At 41.3% G+C, this 16429-nt stretch overlaps 1 protein-coding gene across 4 annotated transcripts in view; it reads left to right on the top strand.

Annotated features, from left to right (window-relative positions):
- Positions 1-16429, top strand: part of SPECC1 (sperm antigen with calponin homology and coiled-coil domains 1) — a 260851-nt gene that overhangs the window by 95978 nt on the left and 148444 nt on the right. Inside the window, exon 1 of one of the 4 annotated variants that reach the window (XM_075263738.1) lies at positions 3745-4025. The exons of the other annotated variants lie outside the window; for them this stretch is intronic. Coding sequence (XP_075119839.1) covers positions 3986-4025 — 40 coding nt within the window. The 5' untranslated portion in view covers positions 3745-3985. Of the gene's footprint in view, positions 1-3744; positions 4026-16429 lie in introns of those variants that run through there. 4 annotated transcript variants of the gene reach the window in all.

The following is a 16429-nucleotide window of genomic DNA, read 5'->3' as shown; positions in this document are numbered from 1 at the left end:
ATAATTATCTTCTAGTCCTCTGTGGTTCAGTCCCATAGCATACGGGAGTATATATAGCTATACGGGTTTGTCTATATGGTATTTATCCACTGTGGAGCTTGTAACACAGATTTTCAGTGTGTGGCAGAGGGACTGTAGTGTAGACAATGGAGCGGGTTTTGTTATATTGTACATTAGGCCCTAAGACATTTCTGTAAGTACCATAATTATGGTACTTAATAAGACGTCCATAGAAGTCTATAAGGTCTCTTCTGTACCCCTATATGTCTCATTTCAGACAGCAGCATGCAGAGTCACTTCTCTATCAGATCCGACAGACATGAATCATAGCGTGATTGGATTCCTATAGGGGAAAAAAATATATCCATATTATGGTGTCCTATGAAGTCTAAGTCTAATTTGACTCTAAATTTGTCAAGCAGAAAATTTCGCCTTCGAGAATTTTAGATTTTTGTCTGAAATTTTGACGCTGAATTTTGAGATTTTGACGCTGAATATCTAGCAGAATTTGTTTCACTGTATTTTACATTTATTGGGTAGGGCCAAATACTAAATTCTGCACCGATAGAAAAGGTTTATTTTCTGCCTTCCGTCCACTTCAGTGGGATTTCTCAGGCGGAATCCACTTGAAGAACGAGCAGCTGAAAAATCAGCTAGCAGAAAAAAATAATCAGCGTTTACCTCCAATTGAAATGAATGGGAAGAAGATTTCAGGCAGATTTTTAAGCGGACTCCGCCAAAAATTCAATGTCAAATTCCTACGTGCGCAGGGGCTCCCTAATAGTCGTATATAGTTGTATAGCCACTTTTGCAGTGCAGTAAAGGCAACTCTGTGTGCATGACCCTTATTTGTTTTAAAGTGACAACCTATTTTTCACCATTGATGACACGTTGCATGCTCTATTACACAGCAAACATTGCAAAGGAAAAAATTCATCTGCATGTGATACAAAATCTGTTTGTACTGTCAGCTAGTGGGATGTGACTAGTAATAGGACAGCTTCAGGGTTTTCACTCTGATAGTGAATTCATGTACTCTCGAGAAAGCCTTGCTGCATCTACTGGCTAGTGAAGGTTAAAGGGGCTCTATCAGCAAAATCATGCTGCTAGAGTCCCACATATGCGTGAATAGCCTTTAAAAAGGCTATTCAGCACCGTAAATGTTATATTAAACTACCCACCAGTTTTAAAATAATACCCTAAAAAAGAATATTATCTACTTACGCATTGTGCACGCTGGGTGGGCATTCAGGGTGTGTCGTCTTCTTCATCCACGCCTCTTCTTCCTCCGATGTCCTCCGGTCCCGTCCTCCTCCGGCGCTCGCGAACTGACACTAATATAAAAAAATGGCCTGGGCGCTTGCGCAGTAGCCGTACTAGAAGCCGCATATATCAGTGTCAGTTTGCGAGCGCCGGAGTAAGACGGGACCCGAGGACATCGGAGGAAGAAGAGGCGTGGATGAAGAAGACGGCGCACCCTGAATGCCTGCCCAGCGTGCACGATGCGTAAGTAGATCACATTCTTTTTTAGGGTATTATTTTAAAACTGGGGGGTAGTTTAATATAATTTTAGCGGTGCCTGAATAGCTTATTAAAGGCTATGCACGCATATGTGGGGCTCTATCAGCATGGTTTTGCTGATAGAGCCCCTTTAATGGCTGCTTAGTGCCAGCATTGGATCCAATCCACATTGCTACCATCTATATATAGCATCCATGGTCTCCATTATATGTCATCCGCAGTGTAGTTTACACTAATTTATTATTAGTCTGTGTGCAAAAAGAAAAGATAATAGGAAATAATTGGCTAGAAGGTCATATGTGTAAGATCCAGCCAAGAGCCCACAAAACACTTCGTATTGTCCATTACACCCAACTTTTATCTAATGTCTGTGGGCGTTCTGACTTCCTCTATCATTGCTCATACGTTTGTAGACTTGTTTTTGTGGAAAAAGTAACACGTGGATAGATAATGTTTGTAGTAATCACAACCAGACTATATTTTTAGACCTAGATGTCATATTATCTTTTGCTGTATTTTTCTGGGAGCCTTATTGTCTGAGTACATGGTCTTCGGTTTCAGGCTGGAGACCTTTGGTGTATATAGGATTTCTACAGACCTAGATTTTCATGAATGAGGTTCTTCTGTCTCTCTTGACATTTCTGTTTTAGTAAATAATTGTATTTCTCATAATATAATAATTCTGTCTCATATTTTCTTGGAACTTTGTGTTTTGCAGCTCCTGTTTTCTTCCTATTTTTTCCCGCTTTTGAGGTTATATTTCGCTAGGTTCACACCTGCGCTTGAGTTTCTGTTCTTCGGGTCCGCTTGGGGACCCAAAAAATGGAAACATAATACACTTAAAAAGCAGTTACTTTTCTCGCCGCATTTTTCGAGCGGAATGGGGGATGGAATCCCTGAATGGGCAATGAAACACAAATGTGAACCCAGCCTTACAGACCCAACCAGTCACTACGTTCTCCCCAAGAATAGCTTTGCGAAAGTTCAGCATTGTTGGTTGTTGCAGAGAGAAACATTGGCTCAGATATATTATGCTTTGTACGTCAGTTTTCTGCCATAAAACACGGCAATTTAGCTCAGCCTTGCCAAATTTATCACAATTTACACCAGAAATCTGACGTAAATAATACAGGAAATATACACCGGCTACAGCCCTGATTCATGAGGCGGCGTTAACTTCTGCTGGCTTCGAGGCTATGAAGACTGCCGTTAGGTATGCCAGTCTTCAGAAATCTGCCCTATTGTGTTTTACAGTACCAGCAAAGTGTTAAGAATTTGTCTAATCTCATCCACACATTGTGGAAAAAAAAAAGTTGCAGAAACGCGTTTTGGAAAAACCGCAACATGTTAATGTTACTGGCAGAAGCCCTGCATTTTCCCATAGACTTTAACGGGACGGGGAACATGCAAATTAAAAATGCAGCGAAAAAGTGGTAAAAAAACGGAAGAGTTTGTGCTATATTTTTTTCCACAGTGTTGCAATTCGGTACGTTTGGCCTTAACCTAGTGCGCTAAACTTTTGTTTGGCACATAGATGGGGACAGAGAGATAGACGAAAATCGGCAGAGAAAAAAGTCATTCAAAATGGCAGACTTCCGTTGTGCAACTCCAGTTTTAACATACCAGCTCTCTTGACGTTCAGGTCCACCAACGGATCTATGTGACAGAGAGCCTGGTGCTAGTGTGAACCTATTATAATTAATTATTATTAATATTATATATTTTTATATATATATTTTTATATATTTATATTAATATTTAGATTTTTTTCTAGTTCATATATATGTCTATAGATATACCGTACGCAATATGTTATTTTAGTAGAAATAACCTGAATATTTATTACCATAATAAAATATATATCCATAAATGTCTACTAAAGATGTGACAAATTGATACAATTGTTCAAATCACAAAAAAATAAAATGCAAAAATCTACCGTACATATTGACACAATTTATCATTGCAAATTCTGAAGGAATATCATATGGCCAGATGTATAAGATATAAGTGTATAGTGTCACTGTTCTGCTGACTGTGGATGAATTCACTAGCATTATAGCCTTGGCACGCAGAGTGATCCTGATAGTATATGTCTACCGTAGTAGTATATGCTGTATTCCCTCCCCGCAGCCTGCAGTGCCTCTGGCTGGCCTCTGTGTGGCCACATCACATGTTGAGTCACCTCTATTCTTTCTTTCCTGCTTCCAGCCGGCTAATTAGCTGCATAGCCCGGCCTTCCTGAGCACAGTATTGTAATGAGGTAGGAGGGATGGCCAGCACTGCCCCAACACAGGCACCCAGGCTTAGTTCCCACTGCTAGCTGTTGGAAAGCTCGGAGTTTTCTATGTAGCACAATACAAGCATTGCAAAGGTCCAGCTGCAAGAAGTGACTTGGAATATGTCTATAGCCAGAATACGGACATACAGGCCAATGTCATAGGTCTGACCACTACCCTGCATCATGGGGAACCAGCCGGCAAAGCCTGAAGAGCAGGAGCAAGGTTTGTAGGATCATCTATTACAATGCATTGTATGTGTATGCAAATTGTAGATGAAGTTGTGACCTTGTGTGCGGCTCCTGTATATGTGGAGCCCTGTCCAGAGAGCAGCATTTGTGTGTGTGAGTGCACAATGAGGAGAATGCACAGGAAGCCGGTATCTGCATGCCGCCCGGGTGCCTGTCACTGATTATCCCTCTGCAGCTGGGAAGTTTTAACCCTGCCCTCCTGGCATGAGGCTGCTCAGCTGGAGAATGGGCGCACATATCCGTCAGGCCAATTACTGCCCTAACCGGACATAACATAGATTTATGGCAATTTACATAAATGCTTAATGAATAGACAGGCGGATGTGCTTAGGAACCTTCCTGGGGGCTTCCCTTTAATTAACCAGATGGTACTTACATTACTGGGGGCACCGGTTGTATTAAACAGTCCGCTAGGCCTTCGATATTCAGACAGGTGCCTGTGCCTATTTGGGATGTGAATGACTATTAGGGTATCTATATCAATACGGCTGGTTTTGTTCGAACATAAAGCGTGTGCGTTTTACCATACATGCACGTAAAACCGTGCGGATTTGGATTTTAGTTGTGGCAAGGAAGTGCGTTGTAGGCTTTGTCCACAGTTTTTAGGTAAGGAGGTCCACAATAAATCGGTCTATATTTTCAAAAATTTCTTAAAAATTAAAAATTTTAATTGTTTTGATATTTGGCAGAATATATTTAGCAAAAAAAAAAAAAAAAAAAAAAAAGAAAAGTAACAAGTTTTAATTTTTTTAATTTTTTTTATTTATTTTGCTTACTAATAAATAGGGTAGGAAATACAAATACTAGGAGAAAATCAAAGAAAATGTACATCTGTGTATAGTGACAGCTCCGGCTAGAGTTACAGTATTAGTAGGAGTTCAGTAGATAATGTTCACTGCTTTACATAGGACTGATGGTATAGGATTACCAAGTCTGACACATGGCATCTATGGGAATGCGTGAATCTCCGACACATAGCTGATACTGATATTGATCAGGCATTTATTGGATCAACCTTACAAGATGTCACTGTCGAAAAGCACAAGATGCTGCAGAAATGTATGGGCAACAAACAAGACGTGACATATGATGCAGAGCTCTGCAGTCTGACGCTCCAGTGTAAGGTGCCCTGTAAAGCTGCCAGCCTGCCCCGGATCTCTTTATGGGCTCTGCCTGAAATGTACTTGAAAAATGTAACTGCGCAATAACCTGCAGAGATATAAGGGATGACTGGCAGAAGCAAAGCAGGAATTGTCAGAATGTAATGCTCTGTATTGCTTGCAAACTATTTTGGTTTTGGTAATACAAGTCCATGGCGGCCATAGTTGGCTAACTGTACAAATTGTATTGTCTCTGATCTAGCAGATAACAGGACATTGGCAGATAAGTCCTGGATGTAATTTACTTTATACAATGCTTATTATTATTTTACTTATATGGCGCCAACATATTCCGCAGCGCTTTACAGTTATTATCATTACTTACTGTCCCAAGTAGGGCTCCTTGTCTGTATTCCCTATCTTTGTGTCTTTGGAGTATGGGAAGAAACTCAACAAACACAAGGACAACATACAGGCTCCATTCATATGTTGTCCTTGGCTGGATTGGAACCCAGGACCCCAGTGGTATAAGGCAACAGTGCTAACCACAGACAGTCAGTTGTAGACTCCGTTCACACTTTGGAGTGTTTTATGCAGTTTCGCCTTCATGTTCACACAGTGGTGATTTCTACAATGTAGGTCACTGGAAAATGTAATGTAAATGAATAAAAAATGTGGTGGAGATGTAACGTGGCGTAGAGGGACCTTATATCTTTGCTTTAGATCCTTCTTTGTACACAACTTGGTTTTGGCTGAAAAAATTCATGTAAAACAGGAAACTGTGAATTCGGCCTATTGGATTGATCAGTTCAGCAGCGGCTGGAGAATCTACATTTTAATATGTCTAAATAATTTCATCTATGTATGAGATCCTATGGTCATGTTGTCTCTGTCCGCTAATCTTTGGATGGAGGTTTTATGCCAACCTTGGTCTGTCTCCTATTGTCTGCTGACTGGTTTATTTGCACTAGCCTCCCCTCCGCAGGGCTATGGTCCATGGATATCAGTCTGATATATTTGTTTACCACGGCAGAACCACACAAGCTATAAGCTCTAAGGACCAGTAGCTATAGTAGGCCGCAGATTCTCTTTAATGTCCTTTGCAGTGATGGGCACATTTTGGCACCAGTCACTCTCGTATTGACCCTCACAAGCTCTATTTTCCTGTTTCGGACACACATACGCCGAGGCTAATAGAAAGCTAGCAGTATATTTTCTCTGTTTCAGGAGAAATCTGGTCATCCATGGGCAGCACATACAAACTCCTTGCAGATGTTGCCCTTGGTTGGATCCCCAGGAGCCCATCATTAGCAATAGTGCTAACCACTGAGCCACCATGTTACTTTTATCACCTATTGCCAGCTCTCCCGACACATCAGGGCTCTCCTGAAGAAGAGTTGTGGTGTAGTGGCCAAATCTCCAGGGCCTGGTGGAATACCTCTAACCCAAGCTGGGATTTTCATCATTTTATATGTTTTATGCGGGCACTTTATGTGTCGGACATATATGTACTTTGGCTTGCTCACGTTTCGAAAATAGACACACAGAAAAAAGGGTTTGCCACACTCCAAGGTGTGGTCCTGCCCAAAAGGGCATAGCTTTATTCAAAGCATCATTCTCCTGCTGTCCAAATCCAGAATTTTAACGTTTATTCTTTATCATAGTATCCAAGCAGCTGCAAGAATCTTCCTTGTTATTATTGGATTGCTTCCACTTGTTGAGGAAGTCGATCTGATAAGAGTATATTATGTCATTAATGTTAATGTACCGTGGCTCAGTGGTTAGCATCGGTACAGCACTGAGGTCATGAGATTGAATCCAGCTATGACAGCATCTACATGAGTCCACATGTTCTACCCATGCCATTGTAGTTTACTCGTGACCATGGGTATTACAGCTACAGGGCCCAGAAGCTGGGAGGGCCCACTCTGGAGTCCTCCTCTGGGCAGAAGATGTAATATATTGTTTGGTTGCTTCTCGAGTAGTTATGCCTCTGTTGCATCACCGCTGTTCAGTTTGCCTTTAAAGTGGTTTTCTACGATTTAACTATCGGTAGGAGATAAGCCTAGATCAGCGGTGTCCAATATCCAGGACCCCTGCTGGTCAGTGGTTTAAAGTGGTAGTAACCTTTGTTCAACAAGCCATGTGATGTTATTTTCTTTGGTATCATGTCCTATTTGTAGCTCAGTCCCGTTCAAGAGAATAGAGCTGAAATGCAATACCCAACACGGCCACTATACAATGTATGGCGCTGTCTTGGTAAGTAGTAAATAGGTAGCAGCGTGCGTTCTAATGCAGCAATCTGATCGTGTAGGGCCCTTGCTCATTTGATATTGATAATCTTTCCTAAGGTAAACTTAAGGTAAGTTCACACAGCGTTTTTTTTTTTTTAACAGCAGAGTCTGCCCTCCATTCCTTTCAATCTGTGGTAGACTCTTCATTTTCCGCTAGATGAAAAACTCCACGAAAAAAAGAATCCTGCCTGAACATCAGACATATCCATCTGAACCTTCCATTGAAGTGAATGGAAGCAGTCAATCTTTCTTCCGACAGCAAAAAAATTTCTGCAGTGAATTTTACATGGTGAAAACTTAATGTTTAATGTTGTAGGTTGGTGTAAATGACATCCCAACTACACTGTGTGAACAAAGCCTATAAGTAAAGTCCTTGTTATGGATTCCTGGTTAATATTTCTTTAGTATGGAGTTTATCACCCAGATTTGTGTCATTTACTCTACCTGACCATTAGTTGTTATCACACATGTCCGCCCCCTGCATAATACATTACTATGTGAACGTCCCGAGATTAAATGAAACAAGGTAACCTTCAAGGCCTGGCTTTCTCCATGTGCTACTTGACATTGTACTTTCGTAGAACTTCCCTGTTTATGGTATATTTACATACATAGTTACATAGTAGATGAGGTTGGATAAAGACATCAGTCCATCAAGTCCAACCTATAACCCTACAATATTGATCCAGGGAAAGGCAAAAAACCCCATTGGTAAGTCACAGACTCGTACTCTTACTGTTTCGCTTTTGCTCTATGGATTACCATGTATCTTGACAGGAGATTCTGTCATCTTGTAGTTTACATAGTTGCTAAACCATCCACACCCTTCCAATCCTTTAGTATTTTCTAAACTCTCCCCCTCCCTAAATGTTTAGCCATTTGTGGGATTTAAGGGTTGGCATTAAATGATTAAGGTCATTGCGATAATAATTGTCGTCCGAGGTGTCTTCCTGCATTTTGGTATGTAAATGATTAAAAGGGAAAAATACTTCTGTTTAGAAATCCAAAATTAGATGTGTGAGACTTGGAGAACAGGTTCTTCACGTTAGGTCACCACGCATGATGGACTGACATAGACATGACAAGGGCTGGTGTATTCTCCTACTAGTAGTCTACACTGGTGCTAGGATGCTCAGACCTATGAGTAGATAGCATTCTGTATAAAAGCACAGACTCATACGGTGGCAGATTTCGTAACACCGGTTAATATTTATTTAGTGTAAACCTTTTAAGGTATACATGGACCAAGGATGCATATGTTAGGAATTGAGAATGAATTACTACCAGACACTTTTGGCAGTGCCTTACCTCTTCAGACATTCGCTTGTATCCTCGACACTTCTCTCCCCCCAACATCTTGCAGAAAAGCTGCTTCCTATTTGTTGCAAATTTTGCTGCTATTTTTTGACCCAAAACCAAGAATGGATTTAACAGAAATGGGAAATATCCTTGAATCACTTATTCTTCTCCCTTCTGCTAAATTCCCTCCTGGCCCAGGCTCAAAAAATGGCACCATAAAAAAAAAATATCCTTAATAAATGTGGTGTACAATATGTATGCCAGTTGTATGGTGCACATGGCATGTATGTATGGACAACCGCTTTCAAGGTTGATTTTGGTTTTGTCATGTTCAGGTTTGGAAAGACTGTATATGACCATGTGTATAGATACCTTCTAACTGCAGGGATCACCATGATCCATTGTAGTCTGAGCTGCCCAGGCATTTCTACCACTCATACATATACTGTTACTGTATATCTTGTAAAGCTAGGTTCTCATGGATGAATTTGGAGAGGTATTTAAGGTGGTCTTCTGCTTCGAATTCCTCTCCAAATACCGGCTTTGTGGAACCTGTGGCGTAAAGCTGAAGCAGAAGCTTCCGCTGCGGGTTTGCATGCTGATGCATAGAAGACCATCATTACCCCCCATTGAACACAATCTGAGGCAGATTCTATCCGGTTTGCTTAGCTGGTTTTGAGGCAAATACATTCTCAGTTCCTCTCTGTAAACCTTACCTTGCAGTTGTCTCTTGAAGAAAAAGACTGTATCTAGGAGCTTATTGCTCTATGGTGACTTTTTTGGTGAGTCCTCAATTATAGTATATGACTCAAGCCGTCTCAATGTTACTTTAGAATTAAAAAAAAAAAAAACTTCTCTAACTCATTTCCTCCTAGAGATACAGTAAGTTTACAGGTATGTCATATGGTAATGCTGCAATGGTCGTGTGACTCATGGCAACTAAAAGTTCCTGTGAATCTTCTAAGTATAGTGACTCTCTAAATTATGCCTTTGATTGTCATAAGGATCATGGTCACCAAACTTCTCAGAAGAGGCATCACATGAATCTCCTGGGCCCCAATCCAATATCTGCACACTATTACCTCATATTGGAAGGAGACTTCTTATGGGCAACCTAAGACTCCCAGGCCGTGGTGCGATTGCACCCTCCAAACCCCCTCAAGTCACACCCCTGCCTCTCAGGAGGAGGCTACATACAATGTTCTATCACGTGACAGAACCAATTGCAAATGTTACATGACTAGTCTGTGAGTTGGTGAAATTCTTTTCTCCATATGTGTATGGAAATTCGGGAGCCTCCCAGCCTGGAAAGGTTCCTGGGGATCCAATTATTCTGTCCCTCCATGGGTTGGGCAAAGCTGACCTGTTCATTCATTCCATAGCTAATTCTTTGTTTCCTGTAGTTAAGAAAGTTTTACTTAATGTCGGATCCTAATACTAAATCTCTCTCCGCCTCAGTGGCCAGGAATGTTTTACTATGCAGTATATTTGCATTTTATTCAAATTCCGTAGCAATAAGGTATCCTAGGAATGATGTACAAGACTTCTGAAAGAATCTGAAAGCCACAGTATAAAGTATATAAGTAATACAAAATAGTATTAGAAGTATTAGTTGACGAAATAATACTAAGGACCGTTCTCTGGTCCATATATATATATATATATATATATATATATATATATATATATATATATATATATATATATATATATATATATATACAGTTTTATACGAAAGCCCCTGTGATCTCCTACAGTAGCCCAGATTTACTACTGTGGTTATGACTAGACACTGGTGTCAATATGGTTCATTTTTGGCCCAACTTGAGGCATCTAGTTTGAACTAAAATTTTTCCAATTTCCTAGACGTGATTGTAAAAATAAAGGACGTGCTAAAATTTACCCAAATTAAGCTGTAAAATTTCGTTTCAAAGTAACGCTAGGTTCACACTAGAAGAGTGAGTGTCCCGCATTCTGCTTAAAATAGAGGGAGTGAAATCCTACAAGCAGGACTCAGCGGAAACCCAGTAGACCCCATTATAATCTGTGCTGTCTTGGACAAAACCCCTCTAATGTAGACACAAGTATACATGACCTTGTACATATAATGAGAGGTGATGATAGTATTGGCCTCTTTATTGCTTTTGTTTCTTTACCTCTTATATGAATAACGTTACATTTTTCTCCATTTTCATAGATATGACTAATGGGCCGTATTATACAAGTAGTGATTTTTGCTTTGAGCCAGCAATTTTAATCATTATTATGAGCTGATAATGAATGGCTGCTGGTCCTTCTTTGCATCTCAATACAGTAGGAGACTAATGATTGTGTGATTGCATTCCTTCACCATCGAAGAGGATTAAGACACCCCCACATCTTCACACCCAGCCATGAAACCTCCTACGTAATGGACAAATATGACAGAACATCAAAATAACTGGGAGATGAATATCTTACACTAGTTGAGTCGGAAGATTTTTGTTTTTATATATACAATTTCTGTATAAACAAGCTGCATAGGGATCAATATGTAATACTTATTGTAATGTGTGTGTGTGTGTGTGTGTGTATATATATATATATATATATATATATATATATATATATATATATGAATGAATTACATAAATCTTAGGCTCCACGCACACGACCATGTGCTTTGTCAGTGTGGTAGCCATGTTTTTAACGGCTAACACACAAACTTATTACATACCTCCCAACTTTTGAAGACCCAAAAGAGGGACAAAACATGTGGCGTGTGCAGCATGCTGCGGCAGATTTAGCTCCACTCACTTTTATGTTGACTCCGCCCATTCTCATTCATTTTTCATGTGCCCACACAGTATAATCCTGCTACAGTCACCCATAAATTGTACGTCCCCCCTCCATCTCTCCCCCAGTTTTTTATACCCCTTTCATCTGCCTTCAGTTTCATGTCCCCCCTCCATCTCTGTCCCCAGTTTCATGTCCCCCCTCCATCTCTGTCCCCAGTTTCATGTCCCCCCTCCATCTTTGCCCCCAGATTCATGTCCCCCATCTCTGCCCCCAGTTTCATGTCCCCCTATCTCTGCCCCCAGTTTCATGTCCCCCATTTCTGCCCCCAGTTTCTTGCTGTTCTCCCCCCCAGTTTCATGGGCCCCCTACATTATGTTCCACCTCAATGTTTAACAAAAAAACCCCCACTGTTGCTTACCATTCCAACTCTCTCCGCAGTTTCACTAACAGAGTTGTAGGCGCGATGTGGCGTCATCACATCGTGCCTACACATCCACTAGCCGGAGCGCAGCGGCTAGTGAATGTATTCAACTCCCGTATGTATTCAACTCAGATCTGCGTTGAAACCGGTACATGCCGACTGGGACTGCGGGATAGGACACCGAATCCGTGAATGTCCCGTGGAATCCGGGACGATTGAGAGTTATGATATTATTTATTATAACCCCATACACATGTCTGTTGAATACCACAGGTCTGTATACAGGGCCGTGAGCCTGTGGTAAAACTCAGGACAGGTCCTGTTTCTGTCTGTTTTGTTCACTACATGAAATAAGTTGGTCTGTGAAGGGCGAGGGCATCACATGGATATCATCCATTTGCCGTCCATGCCATTTTCCCATGGACCCATAGATGCATATATTCATTTGCATGTAGCATTACTCCATCAACATTTCCATGTTTCTGTTCTATAATAGAAGTAATGACAGAATTCTATGACAACTATGAGCTGGTGTAGATTTCTGTTGAAGGACACGGTCAAGTGGAGAATGTGTCTGGTTCATGACTAGGCCCGAGTCTTACCATAAAGCAGATAAAACCCCCGACCTTGCAGAAATCATCTAGATTGGCATATAATATCTCAGTATTGATGAATCTGCTGCACAGCTTTAATAGGATTCTGCTCCTTCATGTTCTTTCCAGGCTCAGTAGGTACATGGGAGAAACTCTTTAATATATAGTGTGTTTGCTTTGTAGTATAGAACAGTTCACCTGGCTGACCTTATAATATCAGCGTGTAGGATATATCGATCTGTAGCTCCCAGACCATCTTCATATTGTGTAATGCAGACATAGGGCATCCACGTCTACATTACAGATCCATATTTGTGCTGTTGCCAAGTAATCCTCAGTACTGCTTTTATCTAGTGTAATGATCTATACGTTTTATGGGTTTTTGTTGGGGTTTTTTTTTACTACAGAAACCTTTTCAAGATTCATCAAATTAAGTTGTTGTCTGAACCATGAAAAAAAATTAGATAGCTACAAATAGCGAATAAATTCTGATGCCATATCCCTTCCCATAATGGAAAGAATGAGTATTCTGTATGATAATGAACTTTGATCCAAGCTTGCATATCTATGGAGGAGGCATAGTGGTTATCTTGGTGTCTGTACGGTTTATCTTTTTCCAGTGCACAGGAATATTGTGCAGTACCTGGAGAAGGTAGATAGTGATACTGCTACAGGGATACTGTGCAGTGTGAGCTCACGGCATAGAAATAATGCACATGGCTATGGCAAAGCATAGGAATAATACGCATACTATTATAATAGGAGAATAGTGCATACAAAGAGTTTTTTGCAGACCGAAAAAGTCTTTTACATGATACGTTTTTTTACCAAATTTTTTTGCATTTTTTTTCCTCATTTCTTTATTCTGACACACTGTATAGACCCAAAAGGTTCACATTACAAAAAATACCCTAGTGCTTTTAAATGGATCGTATCATTCACACACTATTTTTTTTCTAGGTACCACGTCGGAATAGCCTTAAGAAAGTCTATTTGTCTCCTACCTTTGGTCGTCTTCTCCGTGACGCCGTTCGCCTACAATCCCGATTCTTGTCGGTATGCAAATTAGCTCTCTCGCAGCACTGGGGGCGTCCCTAATGCTGCAAGAGAACTCTCTCCAGTGCCGACTCTATCTTCGTCAGGAGTGTCCTCTTTAGCCTCTTCTTCCGGTGGTGGCTTGTAACTTCTAGGCCTCGTGCAGAGCAGACTGCGCATGTCCACAGGCCACAAGAAAAATGGCCGCTTACAATACTGTGCAAGCGGCCATTTTCTCGTGGCCTGTGGGCATGCGCAGTCTACTCTGCCGGAGGCCTAGACGTTACAAGCCACCACCGGAAGATGATGCTGAAGAGGACGCTGCTGACGAAGATGGAGGCGGTGCTGGAGAGAGTTCTCTCGCTGCATTGGGAATGCTCCCAGCATTGGTCGGGTCCCAGCGCTGTGAGAGAGCTAATTTGCATACCAACAAGAACCAGGATTGTAGGTGAATTGCGGCATGGAGAAGATGACAAAAGGTAGGAGACGAATAGCCTTTCTTTAAAGGGGTATTCCCATAACTCTTGTTCTGCAGCCTGAAGGCTCTGTACTCTCTTCACTTCCTGGATTTCTCACACATTGGTGGGCGGGGTTTCACTTGCTCTATCTGCTGTGATCCATAGTGTGACGCTGATGTGGAAACTGATGTAGCAGAGCTGGATTTGAGTCAGCTTGCATACATACAGAGGTACCGGACTATCTCAGCCCTTATCAGCCAAGTTCAATTAAACCGGCTGATAAGTAGAAAAGCTGAAGATGGACAGCCCAGTAATCTCGGAGCTCTCACCTCCCCCTCCCCTATCTGAGGAGCTCCATTGCTTGTCAGCCGCTCCCTCCCCCCCCTGAGAGCAGGCAGCTACATCACTTGACAAATGAGCACATAATCCCAAGGGCCAGTGTCAACAATGAAGTGAATAAATTAAGATAGCGGCCAAACAAAGCAGTTTTGATAACCCAATGTATTTAGCAAAAGTCTTATATCCACATAAACTAGCAGTTTAACAAGAATCTCATTCACTTTGTTGTAGAAATTTTATTGCACTGCATTTCCATAAGAGCCAAAAATGCTGTGTTTTTACAACGTGACGCCTTAGCCTTAAACATAATATGAATGTATTTTTTGCAAGTGTTTGTATCAGTCAGTCTGGAATGATAAGACTACACTGAAGTGAATAGCCCAAGTCTTATACTGTATTTTCATGTAGTTGTGACGGAAGGAAAAACTCAGGGCATGTATTTAACCTTTTATCCATTTAGTAACTTCTGAGCAGAATGGCAGTACAGTTTCTTATAGAGGACGTGTCACTACAGTAGTACAGAATGCCAAGTGACAGACACAATTTCTTTGTCATTGTACCACTTATCAATTTGGCATTTTTTTAAAGCTTTGTATTTGACTATCTCTGACAGTTCCATACGGAATGAAAAGAGCGCCTGGCGGCCTGGGTACATGCTCAGCCTGTCATTACATCAGGACAGGAGAGTCGAGCTCCCATCCTCAGGATTGGTCGCAGTCCCAGCTGTTGGACCCTTACCAATCCTGAAGCTATACCCTATGCTATTGTTTGAGGATACCTTCAAAAATTGGTACAACCTCTTTAAAACAGTGAGTCTTACCTTACGCTGCCCTGCCAGGAGTCGCGGGTCATCGCCTAAGGGCCCGTTCACACGGGCACAGAGGGGGCGGATTATGGCGCGTAATCCACGTCATAATTCGCGCACTCACAATGGTGGTCTATGGAGACCGCTAGCGCTATGTTGCTGTTAGTGGAAAAAAGAAGCGAGCTGCCCTTTCTTCAGGTGGATTCCACGGCTCGATGAGCCGTGATGTCTGCCTGGCGGCAGCAACCTCCAAAGTCGGCCCATTCATTTGAGCCGACTCTGGAGGGGGAGGCCGTGACTGCAACAGTCGTAGCAAGCGGGTTTTGACCCCCCCCCCCCCCCCCCCATGTGAACTAACTAAAGCCTAAAGTGACACTCCTGATTCTTACTGACCAGGGCTTGTCCATGACCTCATTATCCCAACCTGGGGTTCACCACTCCAGGTACCGTCTGCACGGGCCTCATGGCCCTCTCTAGCTGATTGGGGCACTGCTGCCGCAAACTGTAAACCTTACAAAATGAAAATTTTCCAGAATATGTCCCTGAAATGTTCAGTTGGAAAACTGTACCAAATTGTACATTTCTAATTTAAGTGATGCAGATTTGCAACATATTATACACTATTCATTGCAAAGTGTGAACGCACAGTGAAAACCTGCATCATAAAATTACATGTAAGGCTACATGAGTTTTTGGCTCCAGATTTCTGTCGAAGATTAAATTGAAAATCCACAATGGTTTTTTCTAGTGCAAATCTAGTATGTATGAACATAGTCTTAGTATAGAAGCAGGAGGATACAGTATGGAGTGGTATGTATGGGACATTCTTCCTGGACATTTTGGACCTGAATATTTTTTCTGTCTCACATTATCTGAGGGAAGGAATAAAATTTTGGTAAGGCTACATTTAAGGAATATTTTTTATTATTCCTGATTAATTTATTTTTCTATGTCCATTATAATCCCGCCTGTGGAGTTTGGAAATGTTTTATTATATAAATTCTGCTTTGTAAGTTGCCCTTACTTCAAGCCTGACACTAGAGTATTATGGGTTACACATGTGGAAGTGCGAGACACTTACAGCCATTATTTTACTATCCATCAGACATGACCTGCCCTTTAAATTCATAGCAGACGTGGGTGACTCCTGTGTAACCCTGGCCATATAGGGTTCTTGGATAGTATGGCTTTGTTGTTAATCTGCTCACGTAATACAAGATGTGTATTGAAATTTTTTTTTTTTTTTCCATTTTTTT

The sequence above is a fragment of the Leptodactylus fuscus genome, chromosome 2 (genome assembly GCF_031893055.1).
Source record: "Leptodactylus fuscus isolate aLepFus1 chromosome 2, aLepFus1.hap2, whole genome shotgun sequence".
Lineage (NCBI taxonomy): Eukaryota > Metazoa > Chordata > Amphibia > Anura > Leptodactylidae > Leptodactylus > Leptodactylus fuscus.
The sequence above is the reverse complement of the archived record's forward strand: the minus strand, read 5'-3'. Positions and strand labels throughout refer to the sequence as shown.